This window comes from Camelus dromedarius, chromosome 9 (genome assembly GCF_036321535.1).
Source record: "Camelus dromedarius isolate mCamDro1 chromosome 9, mCamDro1.pat, whole genome shotgun sequence".
Lineage (NCBI taxonomy): Eukaryota > Metazoa > Chordata > Mammalia > Artiodactyla > Camelidae > Camelus > Camelus dromedarius.
The window spans coordinates 13,499,383-13,518,599 of NC_087444.1; the positions used below are offsets into that span (position 1 = coordinate 13,499,383).

The 19,217-nt window shown below is 42.3% G+C and overlaps 1 protein-coding gene across 2 annotated transcripts in view; it reads right to left on the reverse strand.

Annotated features, from left to right (window-relative positions):
- Positions 1-19,217, reverse strand: part of VAV3 (vav guanine nucleotide exchange factor 3) — a 358,235-nt gene that overhangs the window by 328,914 nt on the left and 10,104 nt on the right. The window contains exon 1 of one of the 2 annotated variants that reach the window (XM_031457711.2): positions 5,519-5,824. The exons of the other annotated variant lie outside the window; for it this stretch is intronic. Coding sequence (XP_031313571.1) covers positions 5,519-5,722 — 204 coding nt within the window. The 5' untranslated portion in view covers positions 5,723-5,824. Of the gene's footprint in view, positions 1-5,518; positions 5,825-19,217 lie in introns of those variants that run through there. 2 annotated transcript variants of the gene reach the window in all.

Here is a 19,217-nt window from a genome sequence, read left to right on the forward strand (position 1 = left end):
AATGCAGACGTGCATTTGGAAAGCATACCTTAATGTTAAGACTAATATAATCTTAGTTTTTAAACAATTTACAATTATGTATAGCAGAAATAAAGTTTTCCTTAAGTAGTAACAGTAATAAAAACCCAACCGCATGTTAGTAGCTTGGAAGGAAATCCTGGGGACAAAACTGGTGTACTCTTTTGCAAATGCTGTATCACCAACACTTGGTGCTCAGCGGAAAATATCATGTGAAAAAAAAAAAAGTGGAAATCAATGGCTGACTTGAAATGGTATTTAGTGGAGTAGCAACTGGAATGAAAAGAAGTTTTAGGAAAACATTAAAGATAGTTCACTTATACGTTCTTATATACATATATTTTTTCCAGATGTACACATATATACAAGTGTGCCATATGGTAAAAATCTATCTAAATCTAAAAAAGGTCCTATCATAGGTATCAAGTAAAAATTCTATATGATAGGAAAAGAACCCTCGATCTCTTTCCCCCTACTAGCCACTATCCCATTTATCTGCTCTCTCTACAGCCAAATGACCCCAAACACACGTCTGTACTCGTGGTCCAGATCCTCTCCTATTCACCCTTCTTCTTCAGTAGAGTGTTTGCCCATCACACACCAAATCGGTCTTTGTCAAGGTCACCAAAGAACTTAACATTGTTTAATACAATATTCTATCTTCAATATGTCTTTCACATGAACAGTAGCAATGACATGTCTGATCACTCCTCCTAGAAACACTTTATTCACCTGGTTTGCTAGAACTGCATTGCGGGCTTCCCTCCTACCCCGGGGGCCGTGCCCTCCCAACTCATGTACAGGTTCTCGTCTCTCTACCCTTGACACAGGGCCAGGCCCCACGGCTCAGGCCTCTACACTACTCCCATTGTGATATCATCCAGTGCTGTGATTTTAAATACCACCTATATACCCTGAAGGCTGAACTTCACAGCGACATCTCCAACTCCTCCAGCTGCCTGCTCAGCACCTAGATGTCCGCTGGGCATTTCAGGCAGCACTTGCCCCAGATGGCCCCTGCCCTCTCCCTTCCCCCTTGCCCTTCCCCCAGCAGCCCCCCTCTCCCCACCACCTCCGCCCTCCCCAAAGCTCTTCTTCCTCCAGCCTTCTCCATCTCAGCAAATGGCAACTCCATCATTCCAGTTCCTCAGGCCAAAACTCCTGGAGTCATTCTTAGCTCCCCTCTTCTTTTCTTACCCGTAATCTGATTCCATCAGCAAACCCCTTCTGGCTCTACCTTCAAAACACACCCAGAGCTGGATTCTTTCTCACCGCCCACCCTGCTATCACTCCTGCCAGAGCCGCCACCATCACCTGCCTGAATAACTGCACTGGCCTGACCACTTCCATCCTCGCTGCTCTGTTCTTAACACACGGCCAGAGTAACCCTGTTGGAAAGTAAATCAGGTCACTGGATTCCTACTTCACTCAGGGTGAAAGTCAAAGTCCCTACAGTGGCCCACAAATCCTAAACCTCTGGCTCCCGTTCTCCCTCTGACCTCATCCCTACTGCTCTTTCCCACACTCACTCTCCTCCAGCGCGCTGGCCTGCCTGCTGTTCCTTCAGTTTACCCGCCATTTAACTACCTCTGGACCTTTGCACCTGATGTCCCCTCTGCCAGGAATATTCTTCTTTCAAACATCCACATTCCCTGCTCAATGTTACCTCCTCAGAGAAGCCTTTCGTGAGTACCTTCTATAAAATCAAACTGCACTTCACTCTAGTCCTTTACCAAGGTTCAGAGCCCATCACATGATATAACTGTGTATTTATTACTGTCCTCCACCCTCAACTAAAATATAAGTCCTTTTAGGGTAGGGACTTTCTAGAGTTTATTTACTGCCCTAAGCCAGAGTCTCAAACAGTGCTTGGCACATAGTAGGAACAAATATTTATTGAAGGAATACATAAAACCTGGGTAATAAGAAAATTCAAAGTTTACCTGCACTGTACATAGTGGTCAATAAATTCATCACCAAATGTATTATTCCCATCCTAAGACACAATATAAAGCAAAATTTTAAATTACAAAATAGTAATTTCATTGATGACAGAGGTATGGTTGGTTATCGGCATTTACCTATGATACCTTCTTAACCACCAAAAGACACATCAAGCCCACAAGCCACAGTCTTCCACAAGGCACCCCCAGTGGCGCTTCTCTTCAGGAATCACTTATGTGCCTGGTATCCTAGCTAGAAAGAACACTGTTCTGGATGCAGAACTAAAATACCTCCTAAGTGCATGCAGAGACCAGATTTCAGGGATTGTGTGGATTCCCATGGATCACCTGGATTTTATTTAATTTTTATTCTTTATAAAAGGAACATGTTAAATGTGTAAGTAAATGTGATTGATTATCACTTTAATAAAAAACAAACCTAAGTCAAAGTTTAAAAAAAAAAAGGACTTATTTTGAACTGAAGAAGATTGTCCTCTTACCAACAGAGCAAGACCCAAAAAAGGCTCACGTCCACAGCCAAAAAGAACACTTACTAAGTAAGAGAACTGGGATCCCATTTATAATTTTATTTAGAAGGACAATTAATTAAGACTCCAAGATTCAAACCTATAATTGTTTAATTATTTGCAGGGTTACTACGTTTTAACACAAACAAGGCAGAAGGCTAACAAAGAGAATGGGAAGAAATCACACTCATTGGAGATAAAGTCTTATCAAAAGAGGCTACTCATTTTATAGCCTCTTTCTGCAAAATTGAAAACAAGCAACAAAGCAAGATATCAATATACTAAAATTTCTTTGGTCAGCATCTGTTTATAATAGTTTCAAATACCACAAAACTCTGACATGAGAGCCTCCAGTTACTTCCTGGCTTAGAAGGTCAGGTGCTATAAGGAAATAGTTTATTTCAAATTAGTCTCATCAACAGAACCTAAGTCAGGTGGGCAGAATGACTCTTAGACAAGGCAAAAGCCACACGTCCTCATAATGACAGGTCTAAATTCAGAAGGTAAAGTCAGCTGGCACATTGCAAGGTGAGTTACTCGGTTATTCACCACACAGTATGAACTGAGCTGCTGGCGCAGGGGAAGCAGAACCAGAAGCAGCCAGAACCTTCACCAGGAAAGATATGAGTAGTTAGAGGAAGACATAGATGTCAGCCCAAAGGAATTTGTAGCCTTGCAACTGTTTTAAAATTTTGATTGTAACCTGTTACTCAATGTGACAATAGTAGGGGAAAAAAATGTTTTAAGAAATTTTGCTAATAGTGAATATCTGTTAAGTGCACGGTACCTGCTGGGCACTGTAGGCATGTGAAATATGTCACTGGGCTATTTAATGAAACCATTTACTAAGCCTCATTTAATCATTTAAGGACAACCTGTATCATACAAACTCACCTGTCTAGCACTCAGCTATTCAGCAACCTTCTCTCTGCAGTGTGGCCAAGAATCAACAAGGGAGCAAAAAGACACCACCATATACAGACACTAGCCTTCCAGGGTTCACTTTTGGGAGAAGTTGGGGACATTACTCTCTCACAGGACATTACTGGGAAAAATGCACTGAATTTGAAACAAGAAAACTCTGAGTTAGAACCCAAAAGCACAACCACCTAAGGTCATTCAGCTGTTTAGCTCATTATAACCTGGTGGCTTATCTGATAGAAGAGTGTAATAAGGTGTAATGATTCCTTTAGGGCAGGGATCCTGGGGTGTTCAGCGTAGTACCCTCAACAGGCAACAGAGTTCTTAGAGCAGCATACATGCTCAGTTTTCACTGACGATCCTCAGCCATAAAAAAGATTAAGTTACATTAGATATTAGATACATTCTACAAGGAGAAGAAAGAGCAAAAACACATTTGAAAAGACCTTCATCCATTGTTAACATTCAAGTAAAGGTTAGAAAGTTGAAAGAGGAAGATCTCAGCTGTCCAGAATACTTGATTATTGAGAACAACTTAATGCACCACCTCCCCTACGCTGACCACCACCCAGTGTTCCAAGCAAGTGAAGTCTCAGGAAATGTGCACAGTTAAGGTATTCCCCGCTGGTGGGCAAAGGCATCCTAACCCATGCAGCCTCCTGAGGCTGTAAGCCAGGTGGAAAATGGGAATCAGATTGGATAACCAACTTCAGCTCCCTAGAACACTCTGTTCAGAGCAGCAGCTCCCACCTATTAGGAAATGTCTGCTAAACCCTTCAACAGGATATCCTGAATTGGGACAACTCTTACTGGGTACAGAGTTCGCAATCACCACCCAGGATTACGGGAGAGTATGAAAACCATATGGTTTTCACCACTTACAAGCCTGTTCCTTCTTGGGGACTGGAAACCACCAGGTTGAAGGCAGAGAGGCAAGGGATGTAGAATTTGAGGTGCAGAGGAGCCCTGATGAAACACTGACATCAAGAAGAAGAGAGGAATGTGCGTCTCCAACCTTAAATACATAATTATGACATTATATAAAGTTGGTTCCGCTGTAAAAGGCACTGTTCTGGTCACTAAGTAGCTGAGGCTCTGTTATCATTCAGGAGGAGTGCCGCAGTGTGTCGTGGAGGGGACTGTCTCGTCTCCCTTTTAAGCTAAAAGTGGTTTTTTACATTTTGAAAGAGAAAACAGATGTGCTGAAATGTGTTTTAACAGCTTTCCGCATGAAAACTTTCTGACGAGACCAAGAAACTACCGTTCCACTGAGTTGTGACTTTTGAGTTTACTCTAGGGTGCACACAGCCTTCCAGAATTGCATTGTTTTTCAGCCCTCAAAGAGACACCTCCAGGACAGGCTCCTGCCACAGGAGCCAAGCGTGCACCACAGCACCTGAGCAAGCGCTGAATGAAGGAAAGCGGAATCTGGAACGAAACTTCGTTTCCTGTCGCTGCTGAGAGAGGTTGGCCTGTCTCCTTCTCACATGGCTTAAGACGAGCTGTAAACACAACCCTGTAGCGTGCCAGCTGGCCACGAACTCAGGGGGCTTTCAGGGGCAGCCGCCGTGATGTGCTCTCTTTTCCTGCCTTTGACCAGTGTCATTCCTGTACAGATAACGGTACCGGAACGGCCTCCACTTCCTAGAGTCCTCATTTATGTCATGGTTCCTCTTTCAAGAAAATATGGGGATGAAACGCAAAGCAAAAGAACCGACTAAAGGCAAAATTACGCCCATCAGCTCCTTTCATTCCTCTCCACCGTTGTTATAAAAGCTGGATCAAATTCCTTTTGTTGCCTCCCCTACCACGACCCCTACACACACCCAAGTAGATTAAGGACACCGTAAGACAGCTTGTTTTTTCCCGCCTCACAGAAAGCCTGTAAGAAATCCTCACACCATCTCAGGACGCAGGGCTCTAGGATGCTAAAGAGCTAAAACCATCTCAAGCCAAGGTACAAGAAGCCAAAGTTACCCCCAAAGCAGAAGGCTGCGAGGCAGGGCAAGCTGAGAGCACCTAGATGTTTGCATTTACACAAAGAAATTAGCCGGCTGATTTATGGGAGACGCCGGCTGGAGGCGGAGGAGCCCGCGCCGGCCTCCTTACCTGGGACATCTGCGGCCTCAGGTTGATCTCCTTCAGGTTGATGGAGTGTGCACGGAGGTTGTTGAGCAGCTGGCAGAGCAGGACTCCATCGCGGAGGGTCTGAGCCAGGTCGAACACCTGCGCCGAGTCCCAGGTCACCCGGTGGTTGGCGGGCAACACCTTGCAGTGAATGAGCCACTGCGCGCACTGCTTCCAGGGCTCCATGCCCGACGGCTCCGGGACGCTGCCGGGCCGGGGCAGGCGGCGAGGATGCGGCCGCCGCCGCGGTTCCTCCGCCCCACCGACGCCCGCCGGGGCCGGCCCCTTCCCTGCGAGGGTGCGACGGCGCGAGGGAGCGGGCGCCGCGGCGGGAGTATCGGGAGCCCCGCGCGGGGCTCGGCTCCGGTCCCAGCCCGGGTCCGCGGCCGCCCGGCCGCCGCTGCAGCGAGTCCCGCGCGCTCTCTGTGCGCCCCGGCCGGCTCGGCGGCGGCGGCGGCGGCGGCGGCCGCGCACAGGCTTCCGACTCGCGAGCCCGGCGCCGGGCGACTGAGCATGCCCAGCGCGCCGGCCCGTCCCGCTGCCGTCTGCGAGTCCCCAGAGGCGCGGGTGGGAGAGCGCGCGCCGCCCTAGCCCGGGGTCGGCGGCCTGGGCGGGGAGGGGAGGGGAGGGGAGGGGAGGGGAGGGGAGAGACGCGGTGGGATCCCAGCGCCCCCGCCCACCACGAGCCCTCAGGTTGGCGGAGCTCACACAACCCCAGGCATCCGGAAATCTTCTCTCGGGACGCCTTCCCGGTTTGGGGACAGAGTGGCTGAACAACGTAACTCAGTGGGGGTTCCTATTAGGACCCCCCCTAAACGGCGAGTGCAATTTTTAAAGGGTCTCGGAGGAACGAAGGATTAATTGAAACATCCGAACTTCCCAGAGAAAGGGGGAGGGGAGGCACAGAGCATCTTGAGAACACAGCAGCTGAAAGTTTTCGAGATCATTACCCCCTCACCCCTTCCATCCCCTACATTCTCTTCCTACAGGTAATTCCTGTTCCTCCAAGTTAGTTGGTCCTAAAGATGTTTTAGCACCTTAAAAGTGTGTGTGTGTGGAGACGCCTGCAGAAACTCGCCTCCCACCCCGAGCTTATTTCGACGCGAGCTGTTTTTCATTTAGAGATGGTCTCCCTCTCCCCTCTCACGCTCAGAACTGGTCGGCGTCGCAGTCTGGCCCATTTGCTGACCGCACAAAAACCTGCGGGAGACAAATAGGCCTGTGAAACGCCCACGGAGTCCCGGCGGCCACATTGCGCATGCGCTGGCGACGCGGGCCTGGGTTAGAGAGCAATTAACGTTAGTCCTCAGTTGCACGGGTTGGGCTCAGCTTTGGGACCCTCTGTGAAAGTTGGAACTTGATCTCAGAACTGCAGTGCTGGCTGAGCAGCATATTCGCTTTTCTTAAATCTTATGGGGACTGCTTACTCTGCCCCTTTTACTCCCACTGCCCCTCAAAACCAAAAATAGTGTTTAAATTATTTATGGCAAGATATTACCATATTAAACTCTTGCTTTTCTGTGAAATGTCCTGGGTCACCGTTTCGAGATGTCTTCTTTTATATTTTGAAAATAAAAGTAAAATACAAAGTCAGTTGACGGGATTTTAGATAAATTTTTATTTTACTATTACATTCCTGTAGCTCAAATTTTATACTATGAACCATATTAATTTTATAAGCAGGCCAAAATGTGATTTTTAAAAGTGTATCTGATCTGTTAAGGACAGGGACTGCAGCCTTTTCCACTAGTCTGTGGCAAGTATATCACAATGTGTACACTGAGCGTTAAACAATAAATCAGTCTGAGGATTTCCTTTCCTCACACACATCCTTCCCCAGCAACTTCCTCTCGTGTTCAAACCAGATTGCATCAATGGCACAATGTTTCCTAACCTTTAATTTCGGCAAATAAATCATATTAAGTTTTATATGTCATCTTTAGAAATAAAATCCAGCATCTGAATCACTGTGTAATACAAGGATAAAGAGAAATTTAATTAGGAAAAGGAAGAAATAGTTAACAAAAATATAAATTTTGTTAATGATAGCATCAAATCACCCTTGTGTGTGGTAGAAGACTTATGAAAAAGTATATAGATAATGCATACTATATCAGGAGGCAGAACTGAGTTTAGGGTTTGACCACTGCTAATTTCTAGCAACATAAACCTGGGAGAATGGTCTAATTCTTCTAACCTTCAGTTTCCACATTTGTTGAATAGGAAAAATAATCCTCACCTCAAAGTGTTGTCATCGGGATCAAATGATACAATCCCTTCTATTTCAAAATGTAGTCTATGGACCAAGAGCATCACTCAGGAGCTTGTTACAAATGTAGACTCTTGGGCCCTCCCCCTAGACCAACTGAATCAGAACTTACATTTTTACAAGATCCCCAGGGGACATATATTTACATTAAAGTCTGAGAAGCCCTATATAATGCATAAAGTGTGTGGTGCCTAACAGGTAGTGAGAGCTCAATAAACATTAACAGTAGCTTTTAGTTTACAAAAAGGCAACAATGACCAAATAAATTCGATTTAACCTTTTGCAATTCATATATAGTGCATACATGACATGCTACATATATAAAAAATATGACTTCAAAACATATTACCTCTCTGTTGGGAAAACTGGACAGCTGCATGTAAATCAATGAAGTTAGAACACTCCCTTCCACCATACACAAAAATAAACTCAAAATGGCTTTAAGACTTAAACATAAGACAAGACACTATAAACCTCCTGGAAGAAAACAGGCAAAACATTCTCTGATGTAAATCTTAACAATGTTCTCCTAGGGCACTCTGGCAAGATAATAGAAATAAAAGCAAAAATAATCAGTGGGACCTAATTAAACTTATAAGCTTGTGCACAGCAAAGGAAACTACAAACAAAATGAAAAGACAACCTGTGGAATGGGAAAAAGTATTTGCAAATGATGGGACTGACCAGGGCTTAATCTCCATAATATACAAACAGCTCAGACAACTCAATAACAAAAAAAAAAACAGTGCAGTGGGGGAGGGTATAGCTCAGTGGTAGAGCAAATGCTTAGCATGCAGGAGGTCATGGGTTCAATCCCTAGTACCTCCATTAAATAAATAAACCTAATTACCTCCCCCCGCCAAAAATAAAAAATAAAAAGCAAACAACCCAATCAAAAAATGGGCAGAAAACCTAAACAAACATTTATCCAGTGAAAACATACAAATGTCCAATAGGCACATGAAAAAAATGCTCAAAATCACTCATTATCAAAGGAATGCAAATCAAAACTATAATGAGGTATCACCTCACCTGGGCAGAAGGGCCATCATTAAAATGGCCACAAACAATAAATGCTGGAAAAGGTTTGGAGAAAAGGGAACCCTCCTACACTGTCGGTGGGAATGTAGCTTGGTGCAGCCATTATGGAAGACAGTATGGAGAGTCCTTAAAAAAACTAAAAATAGATTTACCATACATTCCAATAATCTGAGTTCTGGGCATATATCTGGAGAAAACTATAATTTGAGAAGATACATGCACCCTAATGTTCATAGCAGCACTATATACAATAGCCAGGACATGGAAACAATCTAAATGCCCATCTAAAGATGACCGGATAAAGAAGATGTGGTGTATATATAATAGAATACTACTCAGCCATCAAAAAGAATGAAATAATGTCATTTGCAGCAACATGGATGGACCTAGAGATTATCCTACTAAGTGAAGTAAATCAAACAAAGACAAATATCACATAATATCACTTATATGTGGAATCTAAAATATAATACAAATTAACTTATTTACAAAACAGAAACAGACTCACAGACATTGAAAATAAACTTATGGTTACCAGGGGGTATAAATTAGGAGTTTGGGATTAGCAGATACACACATTACTATAAATAAAATAGATACATAACAAGTTCATACAGTATAGCACAGGGAACTGTATTCAAATCTTGCATTAACCTATAATGAAAAAGAATATGTATATATATGTATGACTGCACAGTACACCAGAAATTAACACAACATTGTAAACTGACTACACTTTGATTAAAACAAAAAATTACCTTTCAAATACAGTTAAGCCAAGAGCAGGGCAAGAGGAAAACACATGGAAGGCCTAGAAGAGAAGGAAGCTGGTGGAAGCGCAGGGCATTCAAGTAACAGGGAGCCCAGTGGAAAAAGTAAGTCATGTGGAAGACCTTAATGTCAGAAATCGGGATGAGAACAAATACGGCAATGGGCTTTTTGAGCTGTCAGCTGCAGTCCTTCCCTTTAAATCCTTACTAACTGACAAGAATGATGAGCTGAGTGATGAGGGACTCTGTCTGTGGCATGTCAGCCCTGGGCCCCAACGTTCCAGTGAAGGCCATCTTTGCACAGGTGACGTGGCCCCACAGCCCTGTAGGCCTGGAGGAGCACCTGACTGAGGCACATCCACGCTCTACCATTTACTGAATGCCATGCCCTCTGTTGGCCACTTTACATACATTATCTGTGAGTTAGAGGACTCCCCTCCCCCATCCACCCCTCACCAAAGATAAACAACCAAGATCAAAGGCATTAATCTAATACCTTGCTCCTGGTTACAAAGCTCAGTAAGAGCCTGCATCTTATTGGCTCCACAGCTATGCTGTTTCTGCTCAAAGCTGCTCCTCAATGTTCTAATTACCTTAGTAAGTTTAATTACTGTCTGAAATGTTTTTCTCCCCGCTAGACCGAAACACCTTGAAGGCAGGAGTGATAACTTACTCATCTTCAGATTCCCAGAATCAATCTCAGTGCTTGGTGCACAAGCACTCAATAAACATTAGTTGAGTAAGTGAATAAATGAATAAACGAATGAGCTATGTTGCCTCTTTTTTTCTCTCTCAGCTCTCTCTTCCTGGTAGTTGGAAAAGATCAGGAAGCAATCACACCGGTGTTGGTTTCACCAGGTATCAGGGCCATAGGAAGGGAAGGTCTGCTCCTTCCTGTGTATCTCATTAACCTTTCTGCGCCCTCCAGCATCCACGCCCTCTGCTTCTCTGTTGCGTGGCTCTGCAGTTTGGATCTCTGTCTCAGCCCTACACTCTAGTACCTTGAGCTGCAGGAAAGACACAATAATAAATGATGGATAGCACACGGTAGGGCTTTTCCATGCTCAAAATTACACCATCATCAGAAAAGTAAGAATTAGAGAATTCACTAGGTTATGCATCAGTGCTACTGTCTCAGACGACTGAAGTAAAGCAGGTGAGAGTCGTGTAAGTAAACTCACTGCTTGCTACAAGGTGTTGCCCCCCAATCCTTATCATTTTTTCTTCTTATCCTTTCAACTCCTAACTTCAGAAAAGCACTAAGATCTATCTGCCACCAAATATTCAGAAGCCCAAATTTATTATCCCTTATTTCTTTCCTATTTTATGACACAAAAGAAGTACATCATTTTGAAGCGTATTGAAGATAAATCAGTTTAGGAAAGAATTTTAAGTGCAAAAATGTAAATACTGTATACTGCAAACAGAAATCCAGCCTCCCTGTCTTAGGTTAATTTTCTTCAACTACAATCAAATGTTTGGTTTCGCATAAATATTAGGGATGCAGGCTTTAAGTTTCTAGTAATTTGATACTATTTTTAAAATAAACACCAGAAAGCCACCATGAAGACAGGATGAGAATAGAGTGGGATTTCTATAACCATCATTCGTTTAATAAATGCTCCCAAATCATTTTAATTTAAAGAATTTTAGGTACAGCTGAGCAGGACCTTGCTGGGCTCTCAGGATTTTTTTTTCTCTCCTGACATGTTTAAGTCCTGATAATAAGAACAGCAACAATGACAATAATGGCCCTTACTCAAAATGTCACTTAGCATCTAACAAAAGAAATTTACTCGAGATAATTTATGACACAGATAGCTTCCAAAGAAGCTGCTTAAAAAGAAGCATAAAAACTGGACTCTAAATCTTTGTGTTACAAGGGATGGACTAATGAGCTAATGTGCAAATAAATGAAAATACAATTGTTACCCCTTTCTCTGTGGGGGATTCATACACACACACACACACACACACACACACACACACAATGAAACTCCAAAGATTTAATTCACCAAGTTAATTGCACCTCACTGGGCTTCCCAGAGTCTGGTTCACATTAAATATGCTGCACCCCCTGAAGCTCTGGTTAGACATTAGTCCATTAGCAAACATCAAACATCAGCTGTGACTCATGTACGCATTATGTTTTAAAGATGACTGAGAAGCTCGAAGTTACAGGGAAAAGCTAAATAGCTATGTATTCCTGGGAGCAACTAAGGGCCTTCAACAAATTTATGAAACATTTAAATTTCATTTGGATGTTGGTATAAGCAAATTGTCAGAGAGCTCTTCATACTGTGACGGCGAATATTAAAATCCAAAGTAAGGGAACTTTTGTGGGAAGTCCTTGGTGCTCCTGTTTCCACAAAATTCTATGCGTTTTGCAATCATTATACTAAGTTACTTGTAAAATAATTATTTCTTTTAAGTGTCATACACCACCACTACCACCATTTTCCCTGCACCCCTACAGTGACCCTTCTGTGAGCTCCTTGGGAACAGGGATTGTATCTGATTCATGTCACATCTCCAATGCCTAGCACCTAATAGGGGATGGATGGAGGGAGGGATGGATAAATGAGATGAGGAGGATGCAAACCATACAATGATAGTAATGCCAGGCGAGGAGAGCAGCAAGGCTAAAGTTCCAATTACCATTGCCACATTTCACCCAGATTTATTCCTGCTACCAACAATGTTCTTGGGAAAATAAAGCAATTCTTCAGGACCAATTGGCTTTATCTGTGGGAAGACAGTATAGGAGTACTAAGGAGCTAGCTGATTTTTGTTTAAATTTTTATTAAAAATTGAGATCCATTATCACACAATTAGAAACCCCCTGGAAAAGGTAACACAGTTAAATTCTTACTTCACACCTGAGATCAGACAAGGACAGCAACAGCCATTACTTACTGAGCTCTTACCACGAGCACTGACAGCTAGCTATGGAACGTTCCAGTTTTGATTCTCGTCACCTGAGGTGAGTACTGTTATTTACCTCACTTTATAGATGAGGAAACGAAGGCCAAGAAAGCTCAACTATCCTTCCTAAACTCAAGCAGCCAGCAAGTAGCAGGACCAGCACTGGAGCCCAAGCGTCCTAATGGCAAAATCCAAACCAGAACCACACATCTACCCATGATGCCATTCTGCCTCCCAGGAGAGCTACACAGAGCCGTTCCCCACGAGATGGCTTTATCCACAGCCAACTCTAAATGCTCCACACCTGTGCAAGCTCATGACTGAAGTACAGTTTTAATATTCCCATCAATGAAATTCCCCCTACTGTTATTCAACCATCAGGAAAAGAATCTAAGTCTGTTTGGTAAAGTAATGTTGTTTTAATTCTTTAGTTTTATTCTTAAATATTCCATTAAATTTTTTTTTAATTTTAAGCATTCCATTTAATCTTTTCTGGTATAACCCTTTTGTTTTCTTTTGTTGTGCTGTATTATGTTTCAATGTGATATGAATTTTTGAAATGCTGTGCTTTAAAAAACCTGTGGGTATCATTTTTGATCATCAGACTCATTAGGACAACACAGGAATGGTTTAATAAAAAGTTTAGCCAGCTTGTCTGGGGACTGATGCGAGAATGCCAAAGAGCACCGAAATGGAAACATAATGTGCCTTATTAACCCCTGCATGTGCACACACAGACATTTTCACATTCACTTATTTTGGTGGATTGTTTAGGTTCCGTTTTGTAATTGTGGCATTAGGTTACCTGTAAAATCATAAACTGGTTTTTATCGCGGACACAAACACAAAAGGGAGGCTCACTGGCAGCACTAAGAGGACATCGTATCCGTTGAAACACAATAATTATTTCTCTTTCAAATTGCTTGCTTTGTTGCTGGCTGTAACTTGTAAGTTTTTCTTACAGAAATTTCCTAGATGTAGGAAATAACTCATTTGTTCTGTTAGCTCTGTTTTCTCCCCTCACTGACCCTTTTCAGCAACTAAAATTTAGGGCTGTTTAGATTAGAGTATAGCATTAAGGTGGAAGAAAGAAAGAAGTGTCTATGGAGAGTGGCCCTGAGAGGACAGTAATGATTCAGATTATTTTAAAAGAAGAGGATGAAATTGGTAGGTCTGAAGAAAATAGGATAATTACTTTTTATATATTTTAAATGTCATCACAATAGCAGAAGAACAATCATCCCCCCCCCAAAAATGGGAGACTATTGTCCATTATAAAAACAAACAAAACCCTGCCAATATATTAAATCTGATTTACCTACTGCATTTAAAAAATATTTAGCACCTTCTAAGTGCAAAAACACTCTTCTGCCTTTTACATGAGGTTACAGGACAAAAGTAACACAGGGCCATAGTAAATCTCTGTGAAAATTAACACTACACAACAAAGATTTGCAAGACGGCACAAAGACTCCAGATTTTTCTGTGTGGTGGTGTTTTCATAGTTCACGTTAACTGCTTACAGTGGCTGAAACTAGAGGAGATTTAAGAACAGGTACCTAGCTAGAAGGATTGCCAGATCATCCAAGCACAGAATACCTTTTTCTTGAGGTCTGCCTCAGGCCTCGAAGACTGGCCAGCTAAATGAAGTCTATTGTCTTCTAGAATCCTGAGATTTCCACATTCATGACCCTTTCCCTCTGTTGCCTTAATCACCTTAAGTGTCAGGAACCAGGAATAACTTCCCAGGTGTCCTCCCCCGGGCCCCAAAATGTTATCGCTGATACAATTCAATGAAGCAAAAAGAGTTGGTGACATTAATTAAAAACTCCGAAGTGTTGAAAATCCTGACTAATCTAGGTAATTCACAGCAAAACCCCATCATCTTAGATCATCACTAATCACCCCAGCTACCCTGCTTGAGCACCCAATGGTTCAGCTTTCTCACAACACAATGGGAGAGGGTCTGCTGCGGGCGGGGCCACGGGGGAGAACAGGTGATCAATACCAGCACGAAGGCTGCGGTCACCCAGCCTCTCTCCGTCACACTGATGGGGAATTGAGTTACTTGAATCAAAGTGAGTGAGATTTTGCTGCTGGCCGGCTATCAGTGCCTTTCGTTTTGATCTGTCCCTTATTTGAAAGTGCCTGGGAAGCTGTGATCACCTGGCAGAAATTTCTCTTTAGAGCTGCTTGCTGTGATCTACGTGTGGTTGGTGGATAACTGTGGCCCCACACCTCCACTGAAGCTACCAGTTCAATTTATAGGAAGAGGAAGAGGAGACAGATTCTGCTGACCCAAAGCCGGTGGGTCTCTGGCACTGGCATGAGGATGAGCAGAGAGGGCTTTCCTCACCATCACATCTGGTTCAGACATTTTATAGCAGCTATCTGCCTAATGATTGCTTTTTCATTCTCATTACCTCTCTCACATTCAGAGATTAAAAGTTCTTTTGTAATGCCTTTAAGAGTATAAATGAAAGTGGCAACAGTTTCTTTATAGATTAAAAAGCACTTCTCATCTCTAAAGAGCCGAAAACTAGTGTCACTGAAGAAAAGACTCAAATATCTTTTACACAATAATCTAATCATTTTTGAAGTCAGCTTTACCCTTTTTTACTTCTCTGCATTTAAAGATAGAGGTAATATTTTGCTATTTGGGACAGATTCAAAGAAGATATGGGTTTAAAGATACTCTTGCTGATCTGTCTTTCCATCCAGATTTGCTACCCCAAATTTCTCCAAAATATTCTCAGACTCTGCGGATAAAACAGAGAAAATTCAAGTCCTGAATTCCACTTTTCAAAGGATCTTTCAGGAATGAGCTAAGCAATGGTCAATTTGCAGCTGGATTAAAAACTAAGCTGGCATCTCATTCAAGTTACGCACTGTGGCAAATGAGAGCAGCTGTTAAATTTAAGTGTTGCCGGTGGACTCAGTTCCCACATCGGCCATGACAGTCTTGCTAGGCTCCACGGGCACAGAATGTGGCTCTCGCCTAAACCAGATCTGTAGCCAGTGCACATGATGAAGGGGAGGGAGGGCTCAGCTAGGCTGAAGCATCTCGCTCTGCCTACATCAGACTCTCAAAAGCACAGGGAAACGCTGCCTCCTCAGGAAGTCCCTCCCTGATAATGAGTGACAACCTCATCTTTGCCCACCACCACCGCCACTCACCCATCCCCACTGGTGTCATTTCTGCCTTGTCTTACAGTTATTTCTATTGGTCTTAAGAGAATTCCTTAAGGAAACAGTGTCCAGTTCATCTGGGAATTCTCAGGAGTTCACTAAATAGTTACTGAATGAACAAATGAATGAGTGGTCTCAGACCTGTTACTATAGACATACTACCTCTAGTCCTAAGCTACAGAAAGTTTTCATATTATCTCAAGGTTCCTGTGTATATTTAACCTTCTGTTGCCTAGATTTTTACACTACTGAAACCGTTTTCTCTAAAGAATTTGTAGAAGAGTACAAGAAGCAGTCAAGAAGGAGTGAAGTGAAGGTTTAGGTGGTACTGGTGACTGAAGGTAGAGGACAAATACAACTCAGAAATGACATGATCCATTCAATTAAAAAATGAAATTATTCCAAAAGAGCTAAAGAAGATAAAATATCTAGCACAATCGTGGTGTTAAATGTTATCTATTTAGTTATTAATAAGCAATTACTATAAACAAATGTGTCATTAAAATAAAAGATATATTTAATAGAGGTCTCAGAATTCTTTTTCAATAAGCCTAAATTATGCTTGATTCTAGACAGTGTAGTTTGTTTTTCACAGCGATTTTCTCCATAATGTTTGAACTATTCACGACTTGCGTGAGGGAGCTTCCAGCTGTTGAAAATTAGCTTAGTCACCAGTCTAGTGAGACCATCCATGACATACCCTGGTTATTGGCAATTTGTTATCTCTGAGCTCTTTAAATTAAATATGGTGGCAGCTCATTCTGAGAAGGGGTCAAATCACTTAGCAGAGCACAAAAGAGAGAGGACGTGTCAGTACTATGCAATCAAATTCTTCTTTATTTTTGGCCTTGGTTGCCTAAATTCATCTTCAGGTTTATAAATGACCATTGGCCATTTATCAGAGCAGGAGTCCTTCTTAAAGGGTGCAGGATCCTGTTATTTTAAACATAACTGGGCTTCAGATTTTTGAGCCAGGGACTGAACTACAAGCTTTTACACGTCTTATTTCACTTACTGTAGACCTGTGGAGAAGATATTGTGTCCCAGTTTTACAGGTTAGGAAAAGGTTTCAGAGAGAGTAATGTTTACAACAGCCTGATTATAAAAAACAAGATTCCTGAACCTTACCTCAGACCACTAAATCACAATTTATGGGGTATATCTACGAATTCATTAAATCAGAATTTCTGCATTTTTTACTAGTGCTCCAGGGTGATAATGATGATGATTACTTTTTATTATGAAAATTTTCAAACCTTACAGAAGTAGAACAAATTGCTACTAAAACCCCATGTACCTATCACCCAGTTTCAACAGTTATCAACTAAAGGGGTGGGTAGCTTTTCAACTGTTCAGATTTTGCCCTGTGACGCAGTAATTTCTATGTCCATTGAATGAAATATCCAGGTGATTCTTCGAAACAGTAAAATTTGAGAACCAGTGGGGTTTCACGACTTTCTCATTGTCTCTTAACTGGGGAGCAGCAAAACTGAGAAGCAAATCCAAAATATGCAACTCCAGTTAGAGTCTGCCTTCCATTAAACCAGAAATGTATTCATCAAGTCCATAAATGTTTACTGAGTTCCTTTTTATTCAAATTGCACCAGACTGAGGACTAAAACACGATAGAGAAACAAATACATACTGTTTTCTAAAATGTGAATAATGGGGGGATGGGTATGGCTCAGTGGTAGACGGCGTGCTTAGTGTGTGCGAGATCCTGGGTTCAATCCCCAGTGCCTCCATTAAAAAATAAAATAAAATGTGTATAATGGAGAAGATGGAATAGACATATTTAACAGTTAAATTATATCTCAAAATGTCCTGTGAAAAAGGACCAAGAAGCATGATGTAGATTGTAAGCATGTTCATGTATCAGAAAGTGGAAGACTGAAGAGGAATGAAACCATTTAAAAGTTCTTATAGAAGAGGTTAAGACTTGACCTGAACCTTTCAGCAAGGAAGGACTTTACAAGTGAACAGTAACATGGCAGAAACACTGCATTCAATATAAACAAGTTATTTTTGGAGAACTCGGGAGTAAAAAGCAGGCTGGCTGGATCAGAGGGATCATATCAGGAGGCAATATTGAATTGTTTAGGGGGCTAGATCATGGAGGCTGTCAAAGGCAAGAGAGAATGGGGGGGTAATAAGAAGCCACTGGTAATTTCTCTCTCTCTCTCTCTCTTTTTTTTTTTTTTTTTTTTTGGTGGGGGAGGTAATTAGGTCTATTTATTTATTTTTATATTTTATTATTATTATTATCTTCTTAGCAGAGGTGCTGCAGATTGAACCCAGGACCTGTGCATGCTAAACAAAGCACACACTCCACCTGAGCTACACCATCCCCGTTACCATTGGTAATTTTCAAATAGGAGAGAAATATGGTCAAAGGGTGAATTTAGAAAGAAAGATCTGGCCACAGTATATCTGGAAAAGATAAGCTTAGGAGTCTGGGTGACCAGGTAAGATGTTATTGCACCAAATTAGGCATAAGATGAAAAGGATCAAGACTTGAGAGATGGTTGTGGACCATTTTATAGAGTCAGCTGAACTCGGTGGTAACAATAGGGAGGGAAGAGTTAAGAATGACTCTGAGGTCTTGTAACTGGGTAGGTAGAAGCACGGAGGAATATCAAAATGAGTTTTACTGAAGATGGCAGGAGAGAGGAGATGAGAGTCTGGGTGAGAATTAGGGTGGGAATGCTGGGTCCAAGAGTCAGCATAGGGAGTGGTTGAACCAGTGATAGATGCGTCATCACGGCAGGCTCCCTGGGCACTAATAGTGAGATTCAGGGGACCACTCACAGTGAAGCAAAAAAAAAAAAAAATCAAAGTAGCTCAAAGGTAAACTACACACATGTCAGAAAATATTCATTTAGGCCTGTTCCATAGATCACCTGCGGGTGTGGTCTCAGTGATCTGGAACCCCGCCTCCCCAGGGATGAGGAGATCTACAATAGAGAGGTAGCTGGAGGCAGGTCTCAATTCGGCTTCAGGGATGTACTTTACTGGTCTGAGTCCACTTGTTCCCTTCTTGGATTTCAAATTGGTCTGTGGCAATTAACTCATTTATTAAATAAGTATTTATTAATCACCCATCTTTTCTAACGCAAGAGATTCAGTGATAAATAAGACAGACAAAAATCTTTATCTTCACAGAGTTTAGTCTCCCTCTGACTTTGCTCAGTGGTTAATGATTTATGAGTGTACACATCCAAAGTAAAGCAGACTCTTTTTAACTGTATCAATTGGATTTGCTACCCCTGCTATTGCCTTTTTGGCCATGGGCACATTTGAACTCTGATTTCACATTTGAACTCAAGGCTGTACTTTCTCCTTTACCTGCTGAGAACAGCATAAGACTTGATTTCTAAGGTGTCCGCATATAGTTAAATTGCCACAGGGTCAGTGGCATCCTATCCTCCATCCCCTGAGAAGCCTCTCTTTCTGCTAATACTGAAGACACTGACTACCTTCTGATCTC